Below are 25,978 nucleotides of genomic sequence, written 5' to 3' on the forward strand. Positions count from 1 at the left end.
AATGATAAGCACGATTTATGTTTTTCCTCAAATTACGTCCTTATAACTCTGCAGACATGTTTCTTTAGGTGTACACCCTCAAATCTCAGCATTGTCAGAGGGCCTCTCATTGCTAAGACCCAGGGACCCATTCACTTCCTTTTCCCTACTTCTCTTCGCCGTCTTGAGCTTTCCATACTCCACCACCACAAGCAAGTTAACACTTTAAAATGCAGACGGACACCACGGACCAGCCAATCCACGCCCTCGGCACCGGAGTCCCTCCCCCTCTTCCTCCCTCTCGCTGCTGGCCACGCCTCCTACAGACCAGGAAGTTTTTCCCAACGCAGCGCTAGGAAAACCGGAAGCGCTCCCCCGGAAGGCCGGAGCGCCGGCGCCTGCCAGTTGGGTTCCGGGAGACTCCGAGCCGGGGCAGGGAGCTGCAGTGCATTCTGGGAAAGTCGCTTGGCCCTCGGCTTTGTGTCCCGCCCCACAGCAGGGTTTGGTTTTCCGAGGTGAGCGGAGCCACCGCGGTTCCCGGCTTGCGGGCTCTCCTCGGAGGCGCCTCTGCTTCCCACCTCGGGTTTTGGCTTGCGCGGGGGATCCTTCCGACGCCCCCCGACGGCGCCAGCATGTCTGGAGTGCGCGCTGTGCGGATCAGCATCGAGTCCGCCTGCGAGAAGCAGGTCCAGGAGGTGGGCCTGGATGGCACTGAGACGTACCTGCAGCCGCTGTCCATGTCGCAGAACCTGGCGCGCTTGGCCCAGCGGATCGACTTCAGCCAGGGTTCGGGCTCCGAGGAGGAGGAGGCGGCCGGGGCCGAGGGCGACGCGCAGGACTGGGCAGGCGCCGGGTCCAGCGCGGACCAGGACGATGAGGAAGGTAAGGCCCGTGTGTGCCGCTCGAGTCCGACGGCCGGTCTGAGGGCCCCCGTACCCGCCGTGGTATTGCCACTCGGGCTTTCCCGCGCTGGGCGAGATGCGGTGCGTGGGCGAACTTTGAAAACACCCGTGCGGAAGAGTGATCGTGCTCACTGGGGTCTTTTCACAGCTGGACAATTTAGGGCGCTGCCTGCCTCTTAATGCTCCGTATCCTTCTGCACGGTTTCTTGAGTTGGAGCACTTGAGACACTGTCACTGATGAAGTCTGTAATGTGGCACATTTGGTTAAGAGGCCTGCGGTTCATATCGCTGCTGTGCCACTTACTGTCCGAGTTACTTTGCTTCCCTGTGCAATGGGGATGATGCTAATAACACCTGCTGAAAAGAGGGAGGTCTGTATTGACCGGACTATGAGGCAAGGTCTAAGAGGTGGGCGGGGGCCAAATCATGCCGAGCCAGTAGGCCAAGATAAGCATTTGGGTTTTATTAGAAGAACAACTGATAGCTTTTGGGAGGATTTTAAGTAGACAGGTGATTGTATGTTAAAAAGATTACTCAGGATCCTATGTAGCAAGTGGGTTACAGGGAAAACAAAACTGAAAGGAGGGAGACTAGTTAGGAAAGAATAGAAAAAGTATGGGTGGGTTTTGGATTCTCAGTATTGTCAGGGATAAAAAATACAATTCTTGATTTGGGTATGTGCAACAGACCCTGTATAAATTTAAAGACAGATTTTTGAGCCAGTGGTGTTAGGACAGTTGGGGGTCCATTTGGGAATAAAAAATAAATACTATCTCGTACTTCACACTTCGGATTACTTCCACAAGGATCGAAATGCCAATGAAGAGAATAAAATAAAGATTGGAAGGAAGTTATAAATATAGAACTCTGGGAGCAGAAGAGACCTTAAGCAAGATAGGAAACACAGAAATTATAAAGCCAGAGAGAGATTAATTACATAAAATTTTAAAATAATAATGGAAAAAGATGCCACAAATAAAGTAAGAAATAATGAGAGACTGGGAAAAGTATTGGCAGCATATAGGACACAGTGGTTGCAATCCCTGATGTTCAAAGATTCCCTGCAAACTGGGGGGGAAAAAGACGACTCACTGGAAAAATAGCCTGAAGGTATAAACAGCTCACTGAAAAAGACTTCAGATCTTACTAGTAGGAAGAGGCAAATTAAAACACTCTTCTCGTGCATAACGTTGGCAGCAACTTAAAAGACTTAATGTTCGTGTTGGGAATGTGAATTGGTAAAACCTTTTTGGAAGACAGTTGAGCTGTTCAATATGTGTCAAAAGTATTAAATGTGCATTTCTTTTGACCCACTAAATGACAGCTAGGAATTTAACCTACAGAAAAAGTTATACATGTACACAGATGTGTGTTCAACATGTTTACCAGTACTAGCGTTAGTGAAACCAATGTACCTGTCCATTAAGTAGGAATGGTTAAACCTACTGTATGTACATGCTCCAGAATGTCACACAGTGTTAAAGAATGAAATAGATCTATATGTGCTGGCATGGAAGTATCTCTAGGATATAATAATTGGAGAAAAAAGCAAGTAATAGAAGAACAGAAGTAAATGTATGTAAATGCATTGAAAAACATATATTAAGAGGAGAAAATTGGGGGTGGGGAATAAAGGAAAACCTTTACTTTTTTACTCTGTGACTCTATTTGAACTCTCTACAGTGAGCATGTATTGGTGAAAATTAATGAAATGATTTAAGAGGTTGGAAGGCATGTTAACATTGTTTAATATCTGAATGCTGCTGTTATAGGACATTTTTATTTTTGTACTTTATTTTGGAAATTCCAATTATTCAAGTTTTAAAAGCTGGAAGAAAAAGGTGTTTTGCATAAATTTAAAAAAATACTGAAATGCCTACCTATAATGTTGGAATGCTAGATTTAAGCTGTGGAAATTAGATACCATATTTGTTTTGCCATTGTAGGAATGCTAACTTAAATATTTACAGAGATTCAAGAAACGGTGGATGGAATGGGATAAAACAGGAAATGATTTGAAATAAAAAGTCATTGTTTCTTCTTTTAGTACTTGTAACATCTAAACATTTGTCTTCTAGTCAGTATAACTAATACCTGTGAATTTCTTTTTTCTTTTTTTTTTTAGGGTTGGTAAAATTTCAGCCTTCCCTTTGGCCTTGGGACTCAGTGAGGAACAATTTGAGAAGTGCCCTGACAGAGATGTGTGTTCTCTATGATGTCCTCAGTATTGTTAGGGATAAAAAATTTATGACTCTTGATCCGGTCTCTCAGGATGCACTTCCTCCAAAACAGGTATGTGTGGGCTTCAGTTGAGTAATGGTACCATTTTATTAAGTCCCAGGATCACTTCTCAGGCTGTGTGCCTACTGTCTCCTTTTCCTTTCATGCAAAATTAAGTCCAGACAAAGATTTAAAGACTAACCGGTTCAAAGCAAAGGCATAAAACAGCATCTCCTTTATTTATTATTTTATTAATGGCCCTGTGACCCTCAGAAGAGTTAAGTTTCATTAGTAATGTAATACTTTAAAGTATCCCAGATCTTTTTTTTTTTTTTTTTTTAAGATTTATTTATCTATTTTAGAGAGATTGAGAGCAGGAGCTCGGGGAAGAGCAAAGGGAGAGGGACAAGCAGACTCCATGCTGAGCATGGAGCCTGTCATGGGGCTTGATCTCATTACCCTGAGATCACGACCTGAGGCAAAACTAAGAGTCAGCTGCCCAACCGACTGAGCCACCCAGGTGCCCCTAAAGTTTCCCAGATCTTAACAAATTCTTACAGCCTGGATCATTGATCTGTAGTGTGTTACACAAAAACATGATGGTAAATATGGCTTTGGAGTCAGACCGACCTGGGTTCAAATCCTGCCTCTGCCCTCACCAGCCCTGGGTCCTTCAACAAGTGATTTTCTCGAAGTCTCCCGTTTTCCCCTTCAACCTCTTTTTAGGGCCTGGTTAGAAAAATTGGGCCAAATTATGGAATCTACTGAAAGCTAGGTAAAATTGTTGCAGTTTGATGAAGAGCATGTTCAGTTTTTGAACATTAGAAGATGAAAGAGAGACAACAGAAGGATGAATTGGTGAATGAAAAGCCTGAGACCAGGGAGGCCATTTAGGAGGTTCTTGAGGAAAACGAGCATCAGGTCCATGACCAAGTTAGTGGCAAGGAGAGGAAGTAACAGTTGTTTTTACCCTTTTGTAAGTGAAGTGAATTGAATATAATTACTCATGTGGTGATAGTTTCAGAATCTAGAAACACTGTGCTGGAAGACTTCTTAGAGACCATTCAGTCCGGTTCCCTTCATTTTGCGGAGAGAAAACTGAGGCCCAGAGAGTTGTGTGATGTGTTCAGATGCAGTAAAGCCAGTAGTTAGACCGCCAAGACGAGAACTCTAGCACCTTATTCCTAGCCTACAGCCTTTGCCACCTTCCTGTGCTCTGCCCACCCAGGAGTCTCCAGGAATTTCCTGAGCTCTCCAAAAACTTAGAATTAGGTCCCCTGATACGGTCAGAAGATTATTGGGACATTTTCTGAGACTTGGTGATTTTGACTCATGCAGTCAGAAGACTTTCTTGTATTAAATTTGTCTTTTTAGAAGTGTATCTGGTGACTAGAGTACACAGATTGGTGGGGATTATGGATATTTATCTATGTTTATATAATACATAGATTATGATTTCTCATCAGTTTTCCAAAAATCAGCCTGTGGTGAAGTGCATTAATTTTAATGCTGTGTGCTTCAGTCTTTTTTCCAAAGGCACATTAGTAGCTTGCCATAATATAAGATAATTTTACAGCTGGACTCATTGGGGTCATTTATTTATTCCAGAAATCAAGTATTATGTGCCAGCCATTGTTCTAGGGTCTGTGGACATAGTAGGTTTAACCATCATGTGGATGACCTTCAAGCAGGAATGACAGACTTTCATCAGAAGTATAATGAGCGCCACAAAGGGTGTACACATGGGTGGGGGTGGGCATGCGCACAGTGTGAGAGGGGAACCTCATCTAAGCTGGGCAGAGTTGGGTAGGTTCTGATTTGTAGTCCAGTGTGGTGTTTGTGGTTTAACATAAGTTTATTGGAGTTGACCAGAGAAATAGGTTAAGGTTACTTTTCAAAAAACAGTGTTACCTGCTTTTCCTTAATTTCTCAATTTTCTCTTGAGTAGGTATTTTATTATTAAGAGAGTGTTGAAATCATTTAAAAATACAGAACTACACTACTGTTTTTGATAGAATCCACAGACACTGCAGTTGATATCAAAAAAGAAGTCGCTCGCTGGAGCAGCACAGATCCTGTTGAAGGGGGCAGAAAGACTGACCAAGTCAGTTACTGAAAACCAAGAAAATAAGCTGCAGAGAGACTTCAACTCTGAGCTTTTGAGATTACGGCAACACTGGAAACTCAGGAAAGTTGGGGATAAGATTCTTGGAGATCTGAGCTACAGAAGTGCAGGTATAGATCGCTGTTAAAAACTGCTTTTAGACTGTCGTTTGTCAAAAAACTATACAGGATTGACTGTAATGTTACATAGTCTGTAATATATTGCTTCTCTTTAATTTCTGTACCCATAAACCTGATAAGCTAAAATTACTTTTATTGTTGCCTTATATAAATATATTTACATAATTGAATCTAAATTATTTACATAGGTACTTTTAGGTACATTTAGCAGAAAGTTTATTTATTTAATTTTATTTATTTGAGATAGAGAGCGAGAGAGAGCATGAGCAGGGAGGAGGGTCAGAGAGAGAGAGGGAGAAGCAGACTCCCCACTGAGCAGGGAGCCAGGCGTAGGACTCGATCCCAGGACCCTGAGATCATGATGTGAGTTGAAGGCAGACACTTAACTGACTGAGCCACCCAGGCGCCCCATATTTACATACTTATTTTTATACTGATTTTTTTTTTCCAAATTTTTATTTAATCCTAGTTAGTTAATATACAGTGCAATATTGGCTTCAGGAGTAGGATTCAGTGATTCATCACTTACATATAACATCCAGTGCTCGCTCATCATAACAGTGCCCTCAACTGTGGACAAGGGGAAATGGGGAGATGTTTAGTGGCTGTAGAGTTTCAGTTAAGCAAGATGAACAAGTTCTAGAGATCTGCTATACAGCACAGTGCTTAACAAATTTTGATAAAAGGGTAGATCTTAGGTTAAATGTTCTTACCACAAAACAAAAACAAAAATTAACTCAAAAAAGGACACAAGGAAACTTTGGAGGTGTTGGATATGTCTGTTACCTTGATTGTGCTGGTGGTAATATGAATGTTTGCATATTTCCAAACTCATCAAATTGCACATGTTAAATATGCATGCCTCTTGGTACAACAATTATACCTCATTAAAGATGCTTTTTAAAACAAACAAAAAAACAAGTGCCCTCAATACCCATCACTTACCTAGCCCATCCCTCACCCACCTCCCTCATCAGCCCTCTATCATTAAGAGTCTCTTATGGTTTATTTCTCTCTCTCTTTTCCCCCTGTCCTACATGTTCATCTATTTTGTTCCTTAAATTTCCCATGAGTGAAATCCTGTGGTATTTGTCTTTCTCTGACCAGCTTATTTTGCTTAGCATAATGCACTCTAGTTCCATCCACGTCGTTACAAATGGCAAGATTTCATTCTTTTTGATAGCTGAATAATATTCTGTTACACACACACACACACACACACACACCTTTTTTTTTTTTTTTTTAAGATTTTATTTATTTGCAAGAGAGAGAATGAGAGACAGCATGAGAGGGAGGGGGGTCAGAGGGAGAAGCAGACTCCCTGCTGAGCAGGGAGCCTGATATGGGACTCGATCCCGGAACTCCGGGATCATGACCTGAGCCGAAGGCAGTCGCTTAACCAACTGAGCCACCCAGGTGCCCCACACACCCCTTCTTTATCCATTCATCAGTTGAAGGACATTTGGGCTCTTTCCATAGTTTGGCTGTTGTTCATAATGCTGCCATAAACATCGGGGTGAATGCACCCCTTCAGATCTGTATTTTTGTATCCTTTAGGTAAATACCTAGTAATGCAATTACTGGATCATAGGGTAGTTTTATTTTTAACTGTTTTTTTTTTTTTTAAAGATTTTATTTATTTATTTGAGAGAGAGAGACAGAGAGCATGAGCAGAGACGGGGGGTGGGAAGAGGGAGAAGCAGCCTTCCCTCTGAGTATGGCTTGATTCCAGGACCCTGAGATCATGACCTGAACTGAAGGCAGACACTTAATCAGCTGAGCCACCCAGGTGCCCCTACGTTCTGTTTTTAATTGCAAGATCTTGAACATTTTCCTGTGTTACAAAACAGCAGGTACATATAACCACCCACTCCTCACATAATTCAGCAGCCCAGAACAACTTACTCAGATTTCTGAACTACACAAAAGGTTATCACATAAAAATTTAGGAACTGGTTGAAAAAAAGGTGGTATCCTTTTGTTCTTCTGGCTGGAGTCAGAACACTTCAGTTGCAGCCTTATTATAGAAACTTATCTCCAGAAGTGTTTCATCTCTCAGGCTTAAATCGGAGGAAGTACTTTCTAGAAGTACATCCATTTCATCAAATTTATCAGCCAAATTCCATTGGAATAAAACAGTTTGATGGCCCATGGAGTTCATAGTATAATGATACCATTAGACCAAGGAGTCTTTTTTTTTTTTTTTAAGGTAAATAACTTTTTTTCCTGCTTCCTTTCTTCCCTTTGCTTACTACCCTTACCGCGTTCCCCCCAAAGCACATTTTGGATGGGGGTTTAATTTATGATTCAGTGAAATACTATATACTTAATGTATGTTAAATTAATGTGTTAACTGTTCTTATTTTCCTATTTTTAATACCCCATTAGGATCTCTCTTTCCCCATCATGGTACATTTGAAGTAATAAAGAATACAGATATTGATCTGGATAAGAAGATACCTGAAGATTACTGCCCCCTTGATGTTCAAATTCCTAGCGATTTAGAGGGGTCTGCCTATATCAAGGTATTTGTCAAGTACTTTAAGTAATTTCTTATTACTTAGCCCAGAAGCTAATTTGCTAACACCTTTTCATGTTTTTTTGTCCCATAGGTTTCAATTCAGAAACAGGCTCCAGACATAGGTGATCTGGGCACAGTCAACCTCTTCAAACGACCTTTGCCCAAATCCAAACCAGGTGTAGTTATGTTCTGCCCTCTAACTTCTGGTTCTGTCTGAGCTTACATTCCCAAATAAACTGATGATAAATGTAGAGACGAAAATAGGTACTTTGGAGTAAGAACAATTGGAAATTTATTATTTATAATCTGTTCATTAACCATTAGTGAATAGCTGTGCAGTCTTTTTTTTTAAGATTGAACTTCTTCACCAGTTTTCTCTGTGTAAAAGAAAGGAAAATTTTTGTATTTTGGAAAGGATATGCTCTAATTATAATGTTTTCTGAACTTCTGTTATATGTATCCAGATCACCATTTAAGCTAATTCATACATAATATAGTTAGATAATTGATATATACATATGTCCCCTGTCTTTCAGGTTCCCCACATTGGCAGACGAAATTAGAAGCAGCACAAAACGTTCTCTTGTGTAAAGAAATTTTTGCACAGCTGTCTCGGGAAGCTGTTCAAATTAAGTCACAGATCCCTCACATTGTGGTGAAAAACCAGATTATCTCTCAGCCCTTTCCAAGTAAGAGCAGCCAACCCTTTCGAGTTTATAAACATGACTTTGTGGTTTGGGGAACAGAACAGAGGGGTTAACTACATATTTGGCTGTGTTGGAACAGTAAGAGCAAAGACGTGGCCTGCTATCCATAATGGTAGCTCATAAAGCATGCAGGGCAAACCACGTTGCTAATTCCATCCTGTGTCCTAAGTAGTGTAACTGCTGGATTTATATGATATATTAATATATATTAATATATATATTAAACATTTGTACTAGCAGTGCTGTTACTTGGCAGCAGTAGCTTTGAGGTGTCTGTGCTAACACCATTTGTGGAAGATTTTTCAGGGACCCTATCTTACTGTCTAAATGAGATGTTAGTCAGCGGTTATTGAATACCCATAATACTCCTAAATTTGTGGAAATTGGGATTTTAATTAATATTACTCTAGAGCAGTCAGACCTGCCTTGGAGATCAGTCTGTAGTTAGCTGTGCTCTTGTTTTTTTATATAAATTCTGAGATGCATCTTCTTGGGTCTTGTCAAAGGAATGGGTTTTTAGAAGTGAAAAATTCCATCCTGGTTTTCATGGCAGCAAGGAAGAGTATCTGTCTTCTCATCAGTAAGACCAGATACCAGCTCTGTGTTTTTTTGTTTTTCTCAAAAATGCTGTTGTGTTTTGTTTTGCTTTCTTTAAAAGGCAAGAAGAAACTAATTAGTTAATATACAGCTTCTGTTCACCTGTCTTTAACCACATCTTAAGGTCAATTTGAATTGTTACAATAAGTAATAGTTTGTTATACTCATGAATAGTCATTTTGGTCTGAAAATGTTAATCATGAAGCCTGATCTTCAGGTTTAGAATGGCTCTTTTGAGAATGGGCTCTGATTATACTTTAGGAAGACAATTGTGCTTGTCCATGTCTTAGGTGATTTGCATCTGTTCTACTTCTTTTTATAAATAGGCTTGCAGTTATTGATTTCTTTATGCCATTCCTCAAATGATAAGAAATCCCAAAAATCTGCTACTGAGAAGCAAAGTCCGGAGGACCATCTTTATGTCTTAGAGCATAATTTGCATCTACTAATTAGAGAGGTAATGAGTGAAATGTTTCTTCTTGCATTGTAGTAAGCATATCCAGTGCAGTGAATGTGTAAAAGCTCCTCTCTGTGACATTCAGGGTCTGTGATATGAAAGATCTTTGCTCTGTGCTGGGGGAATACACAGATCATCAGGATTATCAGTCTCTGTTCCCAAGCATAGCTTATAGTGATAGAAATATACTGGAAGTTATATACAGGCACGTAAGAAAAGCATGCAGGGTGCAGAGGGAAGAGTGATTCTGATTGTGTGATGGGGAAGATGTCTTGCCAGAGCCTGTAAACAGGATAATCAAGTTATTTCAGGACATATTCTGCTTACAGGTTGTCTAGAACTGTGTTTCCAGAGTGCTGGTTCACAGTTTAGGCTAATTTGAAAAGAATCCCCTAAGAAACCTAATAGAAGTATGTATTCCAGCCTCCCCTGTTTTTAATATGTAAGTATTAGTTGTTTTTTAAAATAATTTTTTAATTTGTAACTTTATGGTGACAGATGTTAGTTAGACTTGGAATGAATCATTTTACCATATATACAAACATCAAATCATGATGTTGTGTGCCTTAAACCAATATAAGTCAATTATACTTCAATAAAAAAAATTAATAAAAAATGGCTGTTTTTGTTACAGTTTCATAAACAGACTTTGAGTTCCATCATGATGCCTCATCCAGCAAGTGCACCTTTTGGTCACAAGAGAATGAGACTTTCAGGTCCTCAAGCTTTCGATAAGAATGAAATCAGTTCACTACAATCCAGTGAGGGGCTTCTGGAAAAAATAATTAAACAAGCAAAGCATATTTTCCTGAGGAGCAGGTAAGGGTGAACAAAGTAACTGGTTTTCTTGGAAAAGAAAACCCTTTATTAGTGACCTCATACACATTAGTTTTGGTGTGTGCTAACCTTCTTTCCCAGGAAGAGGAGGATGGCTGCAGGGTGAGCGTTTACAGCTGGGGATGGTCCTGTCAGGTTTGGGAAAGACTTAGCTCCAGGGCCCATGTCACCTTCCAGATGGTTTCTAACACTGGCTACAGTTTTGAAAGACACCTCACTAGGAATGTGTCTAGAACTCCTAGACACACCTCCTTCAGTGACCTATCTCCTCACCTTCTAGAACTCCTAGAACTCCTCACCTTCAGTGACCCATCCACCAGAAACTTGTTCCTTAACTGATTTTAATCTTCTCTTGAAGCTTTCCGTATTTTTTGGCTGATCCACTTTTTAAGACTTTAGAAGGCACTTTCCCATATGTTGACTTATCTAGCTCTTCTTCTCTGGCGTAGGTGGTGTGAGCCCGTTTTCACTGATGGGAAGGTTGAAGCCTAGAGAAGTGTAGCTCGCTCAAAGTTAGACAGCTGAAGAGTAGCACAATCAGGCAGTACGCCCAGGTCTGTGTAGCTCCGAAGCTCATGCTCAGCTCATGCTCAGCTCGCTCTGTACACATTATTTACAAAAGAACTTAGCATGATTGGACCTCAGTGTATCTTTTTCAAGTGCTAGAGGTGCTCTTGTATTTTATTTTTGGTCCTTGGTGAAGAGGGCTGTTTGTACTTCTTTCAGAATTTTCGAGTGTGGGCTCACTCTGCTCTGGGTGATAGTTTATTTTTGATTTTCATTTTTTCCTGCTAACGCAAGTCATGGTCTTAATGGCACATTAGTTTGTAGTCTTTGAGTGGAAACTTACGTCTGCAGCTTTTAGTAAAATGAATTAGGAAGACATGTTAGTGAAGAGAGCATGATGCATTTGGGGTAAAAAATGTGTCTAAGCCAGGGCTCAGTCACCTGCTAATTAACTTCGGTTTCCATGTCTTTGGCCCTCCACCTATTTCTCTGTCAATTAGGGATACAGGAGTCTGGTCTTAGGATCAAATTAAATAATGTATGCAGAAGTTCCTTATAAACAATCAAATATGGTAGGTGACTGTTGTTACTTTCACTTGTGCATTTCAATTATAGAAACCTTTAACCAAAAGTCAGGGGCATGGAAGTAGCTATTTTTAGAACCATTATACATTTCAGAGTATTAGTTACAGTTTTGGAAGCAGCAAAGCTTGTAAAATGTTCCCGTTTTCCCCAGTTATGAAAATAATGTTCCAGTGTATCAGCCTCATCTGTATAAATAGCGTACACAGCAAGACCAACTATTAACATGCTCGTGTGTTTTGATGTATGTGCGCCAGGGTGTATCTTTAAAAAAAAAAAAAAATCTGGATTCATAAAATTTTATGTCCTGCCTTCACTTAATATTGTAAATTTTTTTCATCTTTCATTAGATGTTTTTCAGAGATACTTTAATAGGTGTGTAATATCCCATTATGTGAATATTCCCTGATTTCTTTTATCAATTCTCAATTGCCAGATAGTTTTTATTTCCAGTTTGTTGACACCTAATACTAAGATGAGCGCTCTCCTATACATATCTGTCCGCTGTAGGAATTTCTGAAGCACTGTCAAGGAAGCAAGTCACGGAAAAGGAAAAGTTAAGGGGTTGAAAGAAACCAGTACCAGAGCAGACGCAGTAAAAGCGCAAATCCCAAGCCCGTTTATGTAAATGCTCCTTGTCCTCAGTGGCTGTTTGCATTTCTTCTGGCCTTTTCCTTCTCTTCCCAATCAAGTGCTAGAATCAGAGAATTGGAAACTGAGGACCTCCAATAGTTTGGTTAACTTTCATGATTTATGCTTTTTCTGGGTAGTGGCTGTTGATTAGTGTGTATAAAAAGGAAGGATTCCTGGCTCTAGGGTTACACTCCCAGGTTTTTGGCTCTGGTAGGCTACCGGTTTTGTGCCCCAGCTCACGGGTGGGTAGCCTTAGGCAAATTACTAAGCATTGCTAGACTGAAAAGTCGGGGTAATAATGGTATGTATTTGACAGGGTTGTTAATGAGATGAAACAATAGCACTCATGAAAGCACTTATTCCAGTCTTTGGTGCATAATGAGGACTTGAATCCTATCTCTCATGTGTACATATCATATTTATCTTTCTTGGCGTGTAAAGTTTTTGTTGTGCAGAAAGTCTCTTTGGCTTCTCAGGAAAATGGTTGTCATCCGTGACAGTAATGGGTCTCAGCTGTGGGCGTGTCCCGTGTTACTGGGGACCAAGGACTGCCATCTGTGAGTGATTTATATTCTTTTCAGTGCTGAGGTTTGTACCCGGAAAGTACCCTTCTTCCTTGTGTTCTGACAAGCTTTCCTGAGAAAACAAATGGGAGTTCAGAGGCAGTAAGCCTGTGCGTGAGCGTGTGTCATAGTGGGGCGCCAGGCACCCACACGCCGGGTGGCCTGAGGAGGCTCTTGTCACCTCATCTGACCCTTTTTAAGAAAAGTCTGCTTTTCAAATGTGGTCCTTCCGAAAAGTAGTCCTCTCATTTTCACATAGCCATAACGTTGATAAGTGATTTATAACCTTACTCTTCTATATGATGACTTTTTAAAAAATGTCGACTTCTTTTCTTTAAAAGAACTGCTGCGACCATTGACAGCTTAGCAAGTCGCATTGAGGACCCTCAGATACAGGCTCACTGGTCAAATATTAATGATGTTTATGAATCTAGTGTGAAGGTTTTAATCACATCACAAGGTTATGAACAGATATGCAAGTAAGTATCAAAAATAAGTTATTCATTTAAAATGTTAAGTTGCTTTTTATGTGTTGATGTTTGTTGAGTGACTACATAGAGATTTTTGGATTTTATTTGCTACAGTGGCATAACATTCTGGTAAATGACATCAACTGTAGAGTGTGAGGATGAGAGGTAAGAAGGTCTGAAATAGTCTCCGTTAGGTGAATGTGACATGTTTGAGTTGTGGTTAAAAAAAAAAAAAATGAACCTCCTCATTGAGGGAGAGGCTACCATACCTCAGACTGATCTGCTTCAGTTGCTGCCTGGAGGCTGTGGTGGTGAGTCTGGGCCATTTATATTAGAGCCTATACTCTCCATATTGTACCTGAAACAGCCTAAGTTTTGTAGCTCTCTCATGGCTTGGGGCTAAACTTAGTCGAATCCAGTTCATGATTATGCCCTTAAAATGGGGCTGAGAGCTCTGTCCATCAAGGGGGTGAAATGAATTTTGACCCCACTGTTCACAGAGAAGCATTCTTCCTGATTTACATCCACAAAGCACAAGCTAATATACAGAGAACAAATTGGTGGTTGCCAGAGGTGGTGGGGGAGGGGATAGGTAGGAGGGGCAAAATGGGTAAAGGTGTTCAAAAGGTACAAACTTCCAGTTATAACATACAAGTTCTGGGATGCAATGTACAGCATGGTGACTACAGTTAATAATACTGTGTTGTATATTTGAAAGTAGCTAAGAGAGTAGATCTTAAAAGTTCTTACCACAGGACGAAAAATGGGTAGCATGTGAGGTGATGGGTATTAACTGAACATACTGTGATGATCATTTCACAATATATACACTTACCAAGTCATTATGCTGTACACCTTAAACTAACCGATGATCTATGTCAGTTATATCTCAATAAAACTGGAGGGAATAAACGAAGTTAATAAAATTAGCAACTAGCCATGAAGGGCATTTTTGGCCTCCATTTGAGCCTCGTTGAAATTTGACAACTGGCAGGATATAGTTGAGTGCCCTTCCCCAGGTCAGTGTGAGTGAGCCCCTAGCAAACATTTATCAAGGTCCATGAGTGCCTGTTATTTTTCAAACTTTAGTTGCCTATTTCAGGCAGACCTAACTAGCCACAGTGGTCTCTCCAGTGAGCAAAACACACTGGGAGCAAAATCACCACTCTCAGGTGTAGGGGAGTATAATATCCTTAAATTGCTCTTTTTTAATATCAAGGCTTTAATTCACTTTTTTAAAAGCAAAAAATAGTCAATGAGCATGATTTAAAAGATTGAATATAGAAGATAAAAGAATATACAATGGAAATGAGTCTTGCAGCTTCCAGGGAAAGATGGTGAGGTGAAGGTGGATCATGGTTTTCTGCCCCATACCTAAAGAAACAAAATAATTGGGGTGACTTGGGGTGTGGTGGGAGAGTAGCTGTTGAGTAAGATAAAACAAGTTTGGCATGTATTTTAACTGTTACAGCTGGGTGATGGTGCCATTGACTTTCATGATAATATTCTTATATATATTACTATATATACAGAATCTATAGTACTATATACTTGTGTTTGTGTTTAAAAATGTCCATAATAAAATGTTAAGAGAAAGAGTGAGCACAAAGGAGTGGGAAAAAAAATATATCAGCATTAAGTTATTTACATTTAGAACTAAGACCAAACAAATGTGAGGTTATGGTTACAGGACCCAGGGGTTGTAAACTTCAGTGAAGAAGAGTTAGTGATAAACGTAACCTTGATAGCATCAGGAGGGAAAGGAAGTGGTAGAATACCCCCCCCTTTCCTCATCCTTTATAGCTGGGGTCAACTTACGCTACTTAAAGTTGAAAGTAATTCTCTTAGAACTTCCCAGGAACAAGCATTTCCTTTCCTTTCCCTTTCCCTTTCCTTTCCAGTTGAGAGCGAGACTGAGAGAGCATGAGCCAGGGGAGGGGGGAGCAGAGGCAGAGGGAGAAGCAGACTCCCCACAGAAGGACTGCCCGAGAAGAGGAGCAGTGGATTCCGGTGGTTGGCTGGAAAGCTGTGCTTCCTCGCGTGCAGCCTTCTGAGCAGACTGGTGCTCAGTATGGCCTGGAGGAGTCGGGTGGGAGTCTGATGGTTAGGTTGAACCCGAGAAAACCCCTCTTCCCTCTGGGTGTTAGCGCAGGTTATCCAAATTGGTATTTTCTGTTTCTTTGATGTTAAGGTTTAATGTTGGCGGCACTGTATAAGGTAATTTTGAACATTTCTGATTTTTAGTATGTGTGTCTATAAAGGTCCATCCAGCTGCAGTTGAATATCGGAGTTGAGCAGATCCGAGTTGTACACAGAGATGGAAGAGTGATTACACTGTCTCATCAGGAGCAGGAGCTCCAGGATTTCCTTCTGTCCCAGGTAAGGGTTGCAGATGTCAAGTCCTGAGCCTCTTCCTCTAGTAACTGCTTAAAGAACAAAGTGAGTAAGAAGTAGTTCCAGTATATTAAGTTATAAAAAGCCAGTTTTTTCTGCCATTTATTTAATTTCTAGTGCACATTTTACAACTTATGGGTTAACTGAAAATGTTGATAAACTGTCCTAGATTTATTTCCAGTTAGTTTGTGTTTAAGATGAAGGACCAGGGGCGCCTGGGTGGCTCAGTTGGTTAAGCGACTGCCTTCGGCTCAGGTCATGATCCATCGAGTCCCACATCAGGCTCCTTGCTCAGCAAGGAGTCTTCTTCTCCCTCTGACCCTCCTCCCCTCATGCTCTCTCTCTCTCTCTCTCATTCTCTCTCTCTCAAATAAATAAATAAAATCTTAAAAAAAAAAATGAAGGACCAGCTCTGGGATTACAAACTTTTTATTTCTCATGTTTGTCAAGGTTTATAACCCCTTTGGGACCACATAAAAGTAAAGAAATATTAACCCCAGAAAACCAGGGAAGGGGAGATCCGATAGAAAACCGTAATAGTGGAATATTCTACTTAAGCCCTAAGAAAGAGTTCTTCAGTATTATGGGACAGCATGGAAAGTGCTGGGTTCTAAACGTTCCAGTTCCACTTTGTGACACTGGACAAATTTCTGGACCTCTCTTTCCTGTTCTGTAAAATTAAGAACAGTATTTTTCCTGTGTTCTTCATGGAGTTATGATCCAATGAAAAATGGAGTTGTGGGAGAAAGAATAGGTTTAGAAATGCTAATATGCCTTTCACAAAATACACATTTATCTTTCACATAAAATTTTTTTAAAAAAATACTGATGTTCTCCATCCTAGAAGCAATAATCTTTTATACTGACTTGCTTCTTTGGTGCCAAGTAAATAAAATGCATTTGTGAGGTATGGCAGCTCTTGGTTTACATCTAAAATGACTTTGGTTACCTTAAGCATACATAGAAATATATTGGAAGGCTGGTGGGAATCTATGGGAAGGCTTGCAGACCCTGATGCTCCTGCTTTCCTCACTAGTGGCAGAATGCACTCCCCAGTATATCAGTCCGGATCTTAACAGGAAGTAGGTGGCACGCTCAGTCATTTTACTAAGGATTTACAAAAGTGTGGGTGTTGGAGAACACCAGGGAGAGCGTGGTAACCTAGTGCTAGTAATAACCAGGTAACCAGGCCTGGGGAGCTTAGTGGTCACCAGTCCTAGGCCAGAGAGATAAGGGGAGGGCTTATGGGTACCCTGAAGGAGAGAGTCCTGTGGAACAGGCCACTTGGAGAAAACCACTTGCCTTCTGTCACAGGATACAACCTCACAGGGGAGGGTACTGGGCGAATAAATGCCCCGACCTTACTTTCCTCCTCGCCATCCTTCTGGCTCCCATTACGTGGGTGGCTCCCGTTATCTGAACCCCACCCAGAGCCAGATGATGGAACCATATGGGTGATCCTCCCTGGGCTGAGTAGGATGGCGAGTAGATTTGGAAGATATCCACCCCTGCTACTTTGGATGTTGCTCCACATTTGGTGATCCAGGTGGGAGTCTCCACTTGGCCAAGTTTAGGTCCTGTTCCTGTGCTCCAGCCCAGTGGACAGGGAAGATGAGTCTCAGGCTATTTTAGCCTCTGCAGTGGAAGGTGGGGTCCTCCCGCCAGTAGTCACAGAGGAGGATTCCCATGCGAGGCAGTGAGCACCCCAAGGAAAGTTTACAATCATGATGTCAGGTTTACTGCAAAGTAAATCTCCATGGTGATTATGTGTAAAGTTGCCTTTTTCATTTACAGATGTCACAGCATCAGGTGCATGCAGTTCAGCAGCTCGCCAAAGTCATGGGCTGGCAGGTGCTCAGCTTCAGTAATCATGTGGGACTTGGGCCCATAGAGAGCATTGGCAATGCATCCGCCATCACCGTGGCCTCCCCAAGCGGCGACTATGCTATATCAGGTACTGGCCACTGCCCCGAATGGGAAGAGATCTTCGGGAGTTTGGCCTTAATGTTTACCTGTACTAGCTAGACGTACTTCAGAGTAATTTCTCTCTGCAGTGAGTTCATATAGGAGTTACACTGAACACTTATCTGATCACGGCTCTTATTCAGAGCAACAGATTATTAATTCTCTTTCTAGTGATCATAAAAAATGTTTTGTTTGGTGACACATTTGCCTAAGAGCTCTGAAAACTTCTTTCATCATTGTTACCCTGCAGTTCAGAACCTTTGATGGATAAATGCTTTTGGAAAATGTACTGCTCAAACAGGCCAGAGTCACATCCGATGCCAAAGGTGTAAAGGGATGGAGCAGAGTAGAGGTGATTTTTAAGCACCCATTCTGACTAGGGCACTTTAATAAACACACGTATTATCTAGTTGAAAATGATACTTAGTTGAAAATGAAAACTTAAGGCTTTAGTGTGGTCTTTTCTAATACCTGCTCTAAATATTTGAAAGCATAATTAGAAAATTTTTCCCACAGAATCATAGCTTGTGAATCTGCAGGCTTGGTCATTGCTAGGTCTTTACTGGTAAGAGTTTTAAAATGCCCATTTCTTCTTTGCTGAGTGATGAAGCCTCATTAAAACCTGAAGTTCTTAATTCAGAATAATCTTGTCTTCATCTCTCCCAGTCCTGATTCCAAATGTTTGCGTTTCATTATATATTAGGTGTTGATGTATCAAATGTTATTTAGAAAAAAATAAATTGGTTTTCTGAAAACAGATAGGACATTTGACTTTCCTAAGCCAGAATTGATCTTGCCGCATTTTTATGGTACAAACAGTAATTCATGAATATTTATACCATGTAAATAAGCAAGCTTTTTGGGTTTTGGGGGGGAGGGCGGTTGGCATATTAAAAGTGACAAGCACTTTTACTTTTTTTGTTATTTTTTTAAATTTTATTATGTTAGTCACCATACATCATTGGTTTTTGATGTGGTGATCCACGATCCATTGTTATCATATAACACCCAGTGCTCCATGCAGAACGTGCCCTCCTTAATACCCATCACCAGGCTAACCAATCCCCCTCTCCCCTCTAAAATCCTGTTTGTTTCCCAGAGTCCATAGTCTCTCATGGTTCATCTCTCCCTCCAATTCCACCCCCCCCATTTTTCCCTTCCTTCTCCTAATGTCCTCCATGCTGTTCCTTATGTTCCACCAACAAGTGAAACCATATAATTGACTTTCTCTGCTTGACTTATTTCACTTAGCATAATCTCCTCCAGTCCCATCCATTTGATGTAAAAGTTGGGTATTCATCTTTTCTGATGGCTGAGTAATATTCCATTGTATATATGGACCACATCTTTATCCATTCATCTGTTGAAGAGCATCTCGGCTCTTTCCACAGTTTGGCTATTGCGGACATTGCTGCTATGAACATTGGGGTGCATATGGCCCTTCTTTTCACTACATCTGTGTCTTTGGGGTAAATACCCAATAGTGCAATTGCTGGGTCATAGGGTAGCTCTATTTTTAAATTTTTGAGGCACCTCCACACTGTTTTCCAAAGTGGCTGTACCAACTTGCATTCCCACCAACAGTGTAAGAGGGTTCCCCTTTCTCCACAACTTCTCCAACATTTGTTTCTTTCCCTGTCCATTTTTGCCATTCTAACTGGTGTAAGGTGGTATCTCAGTGTGGTTTTGATTTGAATTTCCCTGATGGCTAATGATGATAAACATTTTTTCATGTGTCTGTTAGCCATTTGTATGTCTTCTTAAGAGAAGTGTCTTTTCATATCTTCTGCCCACTTTTTGGCTTATTTGTTTTTTGGGTGTTGAGTTTGAGAAGTTCTTTATAGATCTTGGATACCAGCTCTTTATCTGTAGTGTCATTTGCAAATATCTTCTCTCATTCCATGGGTTGCCTCTTTGTTTTGTTGACTGTTTCCTTTGCTGTGCAGAAGCTTTTTATCTTGATGAAGTCCCAAAAGTTCATTTTTGCTTTTGTTTCACTAGCCTTTGGAGATGTATCTTGAAAGAAGTTGCTGTGGCTGATGTCAGAGAGGTTACTGCCTATGTTCTCCTCTAGGATTTTGATGGACTCCTGTCTCACATTGAGGTCTTTCATCCACTTTGAGTTTATCTTTGTGAATGGTGTTAGAGAATGGTCGAGTTTCATTCTTCTGCATGTGGCTGTCCAATTTTCCCAGCACCATTTATTGAAGAGACTGTCTTTTTGCCATTGGACATTCTTTCCTGCTTTGTCAAAGATTATTTCACCATAGAGTTGAGAGTCCATATCTGGACTCTCTATTCTGTTCAGTTGATCTATACGTCTGTTTTTGTGCCAGTACCATGCTGTCTTGGTGATCACACAGCTTTGTAATATAGCTTGAAATCGGGCAACGTGATGCCCCCAGCTTTGTTTTTCTTTTTCAACATTTCCTTGGCGATTTGGGGTCTTTTCTGATTCCATACAAATTTTAGGATTGTTTAGCACTTTGAAAAATGTCATTGGAATTTTGATCGGGATGGCATTGAAGGTATAGATGGCTCTGGGCAGCATAGACATTTTAACAATGTTAATTCTTCCGATCCGTGAGCATGGAATATTTTTCCATCTTTTTGTGTCTTCTTCAATTTCTTTCATGAGTGTTCTGTAGTTCCTAGATTATAGATCATTTACCTCTTTGGTTAGGTTTATTTCGAGGTATCTTACGGTTTTTGGTGCTATTGTAAATGGAATCGTTTCTCTGATTTCTCTTTCTACAGTTGCGTTGTTAAAGAAAGCAACTGATTTCTGTGCATTGATTTTGTATCCTGCCACATTACTGAATTGCTCTATGAGTTCTAGTAATTTGGGGGTGGAGTCTTTTGGGTTTTCCACATAAAGTATCATGTTGTCTGCGAAAAGAGAGAGTTTGACTTCTTCTTTGCCAATTTGAATACCTTTTATTTCTTTTTGTTGTCTGATTGCTGTTGCTAGGACTTCTAGTACTATGTTGAACAACAGTGGTGAGAGTGGGCACCCTTGACGTGTTCCTGATCTTAAGGGAAAGGCTCTCAGCTTTTCCCCATTGAGGATATACTCGCTGTGGGTTTTTCATAGATGGATTTTATGAACTTGAGGGATGTTCCCTCTATCCCTGTACTCTGAAGAGTTTTAATCAGGAAAGGATGTTGTATTTTGTCAAATGCTTTTTCTGCATCAGTTGAGAGGACCATATGGTTCTTCTCCCTTCTTATTAATGTGTTCTATCACATTGATTGATTGGCGAATGTTGAACCACCTTTGCATCCTGGGGATAAATCCCACTTGGTCGTGGTGAATGATCCTTTTAATGTATTGTTGGATCCTGTTAGCTAGGATTTTGTTGAGGATTTTGGAATCCATATTCATCAGGGATATCGGTCTGAAATTCTCCTTTTTGATGGGGTCTTTGCCTGGTTTGGGGATTAAGGTAATGCTGGCCTCATAGAATGAGTCTGGAAACTTTCCTTCTGTTTGAAACAGCTTCAGGAGGATAGGTATTATTTCTTCTTTGAATGTTTGGTAGAATTCCCTAGGGAATCCATCAGGCCCTGGACTCTTGTTTTTTGGGAGGTTTTTGATCACTGCTTCAATCTCATTACTGGTTATTGGCCTATTCCGGTTGTCAGTTTCTTCCTTTTTCAGTCTTGGCAGCTTATAGGTTTCCAGGAAGGCCTCCATTTCATCCAGATTGCTCAGTTTATTGGCATATAGTTGTTAATAATTTCTAATAATTGTTTCTATTTCCTTGGTGTTAGTCGTGATCTCTCCCCTTTCATTCATAATTTTATTAATTTGGGTCCTTTCTCTTTTCTTTTGGATAAGTCTGGCCAGTGGTTTATCGATCTTATTAATTCTTTCAAAGAACCAACTTCTAGTTTTGTTGATCTGATCTACTGTGTTTCTGGTTTCTAATTCATTGATTTCTGCTCTAATTTTAATTATTTCTCTTCTAATGCGTGGCTTAGGCGTCGTTTGTTGCTTTTTCTCTAGTTCTTTAAGGTGTAGAGGTAGTTGGTGAATTTGGGATTTTTCTATTTTTTTGAGTGAGGCTTGGATGGCTATGTATTTCCCCTTAGGACCGCCTTTGCAGTATCCCATAGGTTTTGGACCGATGTGTTTTCGTTCTCATTGATTTCCATGAATTTTTTAAGTTCTTCTTTGATTTCCTGGTTGACCCAAACATTCTTGAGCAGTGGTCTTTAGCTTCCAAGTGTTTGAATTTCTGCCAAATTTTTTCTTGTGATTGAGTTTCAGTTTTAAAGCATTGTGGTCTGAGAATATGCAGGGAATAATCTCAGTCTTTTGGTATCGGTTGAGACCTGATGACAAGCACTTTTAAACAAGAGATTTCAAGTTGGTAGACAAGGTTTTTGTATTCATGGTAGAATGAAAGTTGTGGGACCCTTGTTTTCTAGTTTGGAAATTGAGTATTAATATTTTGGTTTTGCTCCACAGTTCGTAATGGCCCTGAAAGTGGCAGCAAGATCATGGTTCAGTTTCCCCGTAACCAGTGTAAAGATCTTCCAAAAAGTGATGTTTTACAAGATAGCAAATGGAATCATCTTCGTGGACCATTCAAAGAAGTTCAGTGGAATAAAATGGAAGGTCGAAACTTTGTTTATAAAATGGAGCTGCTTATGTCTGCACTTAGCCCTTGCCTACTGTGAGTTTTGTTTCCAGAACAGTTTCTAGATTATTTTTTTCCAGAGAAGTTTCCAGAAACTGACTTGAGAAGATGAACTATAAGCACAAAGAAGAGAAATTTTCCAAAGGAGTATTGTTTAAAAAAAAAAAAAATTAGCAGATGTTTACCTAGCATTTTGAAACCTTTCACTTTATAAGTGCCAAGTGCTTTGAAATGCAGATGCTTATGTACAGTTACAGGGTATGTAGTATGGGGAGATGCAAAACAACTTTTTTTATGCAGTTGAAATGTTACTAATTTATGGGTTTGAATTCAACTTTTTTAAATATTCCTTTGATGTTGACATCAAATAAAGCATATGGTTAAAAATTCCAGATATTCTCTGAACTCTTAACAACCTTTAATCAACGTGTCTCATTCCACTGTTTGTTAAAAAGATTGCATAAGAATGTTTGAACACTCGTGAGTCAGCATTCCTACAGGAGTGCACTCACCCCCTAAGCCAGTGGAACAGAGGACGCGCCTGCAGGGGGAGCCCCTCCTCCTAGAGCTGCCAACGGGGGCACTTGTCTTAGCAAATCAGGTATCTCACTGTCTTATGTATGCCCGGGTCTGACCGAAACAGGTCAGAGCTGTTTGAGAGCTTCTTAGAAGGTGCCAGCTGAAGGCCTGAGGGCAGAATGTATCTCTGGGGCTTCCTCGGGTCCCCTTTTGGTTTCTTCCTCCCCATGAATGACCTCTGTCCATTCGGACCAGATGTGCTTACACCTCGCCCCACCTGCCCCTGCCTCCCTTCAAGAGCTCTGGACTCCTTTTCCAGTGAAGGGCTTGTCTTTACTCCATGGGTGTTCTTTCCTGAGGGGAAAATACTGATGGATCAGTGAATTGATTACGCTTTACAAATAACATGTTTCAACTTCCTGGAACTAGTCCCCAATCCCAAAATGTGCCCAAGGAACCTCCCTCCATAAGAGACTTAGGTTGATATGGGTCTTTTGGAACCACTATGAATAATGCATAAGTTAGTGTTTTCCTGATGAGAAAGGCTTTCAATTTTTTTTTTTTTTAAAGATTTTATTTATTTATTTGACAGACGGAGACAGCGAGAGCAGGAACACAAGCAGGGGGAATGGGAGAGGGAGAAGCAGGCTTCCCGCAGAGCAGGGAGCCCGATGCGGGGCTCGATCCCAGGACCCTGAGATCATGACCTGAGCCGAAGGCAGACGCTTAACGACTGAGCCACCCAGGCGCCCGGCTTTCAATTTTTTAAAAGAGACCCTTTTAATCATTCATAAGATGACTATGAAGTAACTTTAAAAGGTTTCTGTATTTCTCCCTTTTTCTTTTAAAAGAAAAATGGAGCTTGTAAGCCCTCAAATACCATAACATCTTTGTGTTTGTTTGCTTTTTTTGTCCTCTGGATCAAGATACTGCATCTTTCTTTCCATGGAAATTTTTAAAAAATTGGTCTGAATCTAAATTATAAATCTGTATAAATCTTTTCATGGTGGCCCACAGAAGTTGCCTTATAGCTAATTATCCTAAGCTCATCTGTACAGCTCTACTCCCACGAGGAGCCTTAGGTGATTTTGAAGGCTCACATACTAATACAGCAAATCTCAAAGGACTTCTGCCAGGGGACTAGTTATTTTAATTTCCGTCCACTGTAGGTTGATACTTCAGTAAAGATAATAATTAGAAAAATTAAATTTTAAAGATACCAAATAAAAGCCCTCTCCTTTTATTATGATAGACATAAGATGGCTATCAAACATTTCTGACTGCTTTGTTGGCCCTCGTCATGAGCGGGTACAACAGGACCACGCTGAGTGGAGCGGAGAGCGCACACACACATAGGACCACCTCTTCTCTTAAACTTCATTTGAGGAGAGTGGAACAGTTGAAGACTGACACCATCTTCATATGCCTTCCTATCCCCGTTATTTTAAATCACCAGGTAGGGACTAGCCATCACCCACAATGGAAACTGAGGTAAAGGCGGGGGAGGGACGGGAAATGGCAGCTCTTGGGCCTTGCGTTGATTTACTGATTTACATTTTCCAGCTTAGTGTGGCAACGTGAAGGACCTGGCGCCGGAAGGAGGCGCTGCGAAACTTCAGAGACCAGTTAGAGAAAACCAGTTAGTCCCTCCCTCTGTGTTCACAGGCTGACAGGAGCTGTGCTCAGACGTTGGTTCTGCCTCTGTTCAGCTGTATCCGTTTGGCAAGCCTGTCCTCTTGGAGCCTGTTCCCTTAGGTGTACAACAAGGGCAAGGACGCCCCTGCTCACCTCAGTGATGGTTCAAAGGCCTCAGGATGGTTGGTAATGGGCGTGAAATTCTGAAGGGCTGTGCGGCTATAAGACATCAAATGCCTGTTTTCTAAAAGTCAAGCGTTTTGGACTTTGGTAAGCAGTTAAGACGCCAGCTTTATTTTTACTTATCAGTAGGAGAAGGCATTTTAGAACGTCCTGCATCGTTCAGATTCATGGATGGTAAAGACAGTGAGTGCATCTGTGGCCAGGAAGATTGTTGTTTTCTCCAGCTCATTTTGAAAGCCGTGCTCCGTGGTCAGTCTCTTTCCATACCTTTGTCCTTCACTTCCTACTCCAGTTCTTCGCGGCCTTACGTACTTGGGGCCAAAGGCTCTTTGAATCTCACTTTAGGATGGGAACTGACAGACTGTTCATCCCTGAGAAACCCTGTGTCTGAAATGGCAAGCACTGGGACGTGAGTGCTACTCAGACTCTCTAAGTGACCAGAGCTTGGTCTTTGTTCTAAAGTTTGCTGTTTCCTATCTACCAGTCCACTTCTAGAAATTCATCCTGTAGGCATAGTTCACAAAGCACAGATTCACAAAGATTACTGTATAAGGATTAGAGGAGGTCTGCAAAAGTGAAAAATTGAGGCCAATTTAAACGTCCAAATGAGGAGAAGGACTATATTATGGTAAAGGAGCCCCAAATACTGGCGCTCATTTTTACTTCTCTAAAAGTTGAGCTCAAATGGCCAAGGAGTTTTTCTGCTCCCAATGTTATGACTCTCCTTTATTGTGAACCAGGAAAACCTCCATATTATTCTGTATTTGTTTTCCTATTTACTGATTGTAAAACATTTGTTGTAGAACAGACTATGTTTGGCTTGAAATGATGGATGAAGAAGATGTTTGAGATAGAAAAGTAGCAGACATGGAACAGGGTAGAGAGCCCAGAAATAAGCCCATACTTGCATGGTCAATTAATCTATGACAAAGGCAACAAGAACTTATGGGGAAAAGACGGTCTCTTCAATAAATGGTGTTGGGAAAACTGGACCACTTTCTCACAGGATATGCAAAATTAACTTAAATGGATTAAAGATGTAAATGTGAGACATGAAACCATAAAACTCCTAAAAGAAAACATAGGCCATAATCTCTTGGGATGTCAGCCTTAGCAACATATTTATGGGTATGTCTCCTCAGGCAATGGAAACAAAAGCAAAAATAAACTATTGGGGCTTCATCAAAATAAAAAGCTGTACAGCAAAGGAAACCATCAACAAAACAAAAAGGCAGCCTATTGAAGATATTTACAAATGATAGAGCCAATAAGGGGTTAATATCCAAAATATATAAAGAATTGATAAAATTCCACATCAAGAAAAAACCTGAAAAATGGGCAGAGGATCTAAATAGCCATTTTTCCAAACAAGAAAAACAGATGGACAGACAATAGACACATGAAAAGATGCTCAACA

The 25,978-nt window shown here is 40.7% G+C and overlaps 1 protein-coding gene across 2 annotated transcripts; it reads left to right on the plus strand.

Moving 5' to 3' along the window:
* The first annotated feature begins 360 nt into the window (after window positions 1-360).
* On the plus strand, window positions 361-25,553 carry MED17 (mediator complex subunit 17). 2 transcript variants are annotated; one of them, XM_064577151.1, is made up of 12 exons: window positions 399-861; window positions 3,007-3,173; window positions 5,117-5,336; window positions 7,734-7,870; window positions 7,958-8,042; window positions 8,403-8,555; window positions 9,497-9,627; window positions 10,262-10,446; window positions 13,091-13,228; window positions 15,481-15,598; window positions 17,408-17,567; window positions 22,053-25,553. In XM_064577151.1, the coding sequence occupies exons 1-12, from the start codon at window positions 612-614 to the stop codon at window positions 22,262-22,264; spliced, it is 1,956 nt and encodes a 651-aa protein (XP_064433221.1). In that variant the 5' UTR covers window positions 399-611; the 3' UTR covers window positions 22,265-25,553. The 2 variants fall into 2 exon arrangements, with proteins under 2 accessions (XP_064433220.1, XP_064433221.1); XM_064577150.1 differs by lacking the exon at window positions 17,408-17,567 and having other exon boundaries at window positions 361-861.
* Window positions 25,554-25,978: the final 425 nt, after the last annotated feature.

Source organism: Mirounga angustirostris, unplaced genomic scaffold (genome assembly GCF_029215605.1).
Source record: "Mirounga angustirostris isolate CCGP_5_RB_7025 unplaced genomic scaffold, mMirAng1.0.hap1 SCAF_13, whole genome shotgun sequence".
Taxonomy (NCBI): domain Eukaryota; kingdom Metazoa; phylum Chordata; class Mammalia; order Carnivora; family Phocidae; genus Mirounga; species Mirounga angustirostris.

Excerpts from the sequence above, each read along its gene's own strand:
- MED17 (XM_064577151.1), top strand. The coding sequence starts at position 612 with ATGTCTGGAGTGCGCGCTGTGCGGATCAGCATCGAGTCCGCCTGCGAG. Across the intron at positions 5,337-7,733 it reads TCTGAGCTACAGAAGTGCAG|GATCTCTCTTTCCCCATCAT; the intron begins GTATAGATCGCT and ends ATACCCCATTAG. Across the intron at positions 17,568-22,052 it reads CGGCGACTATGCTATATCAG|TTCGTAATGGCCCTGAAAGT; the intron begins GTACTGGCCACT and ends TTTGCTCCACAG.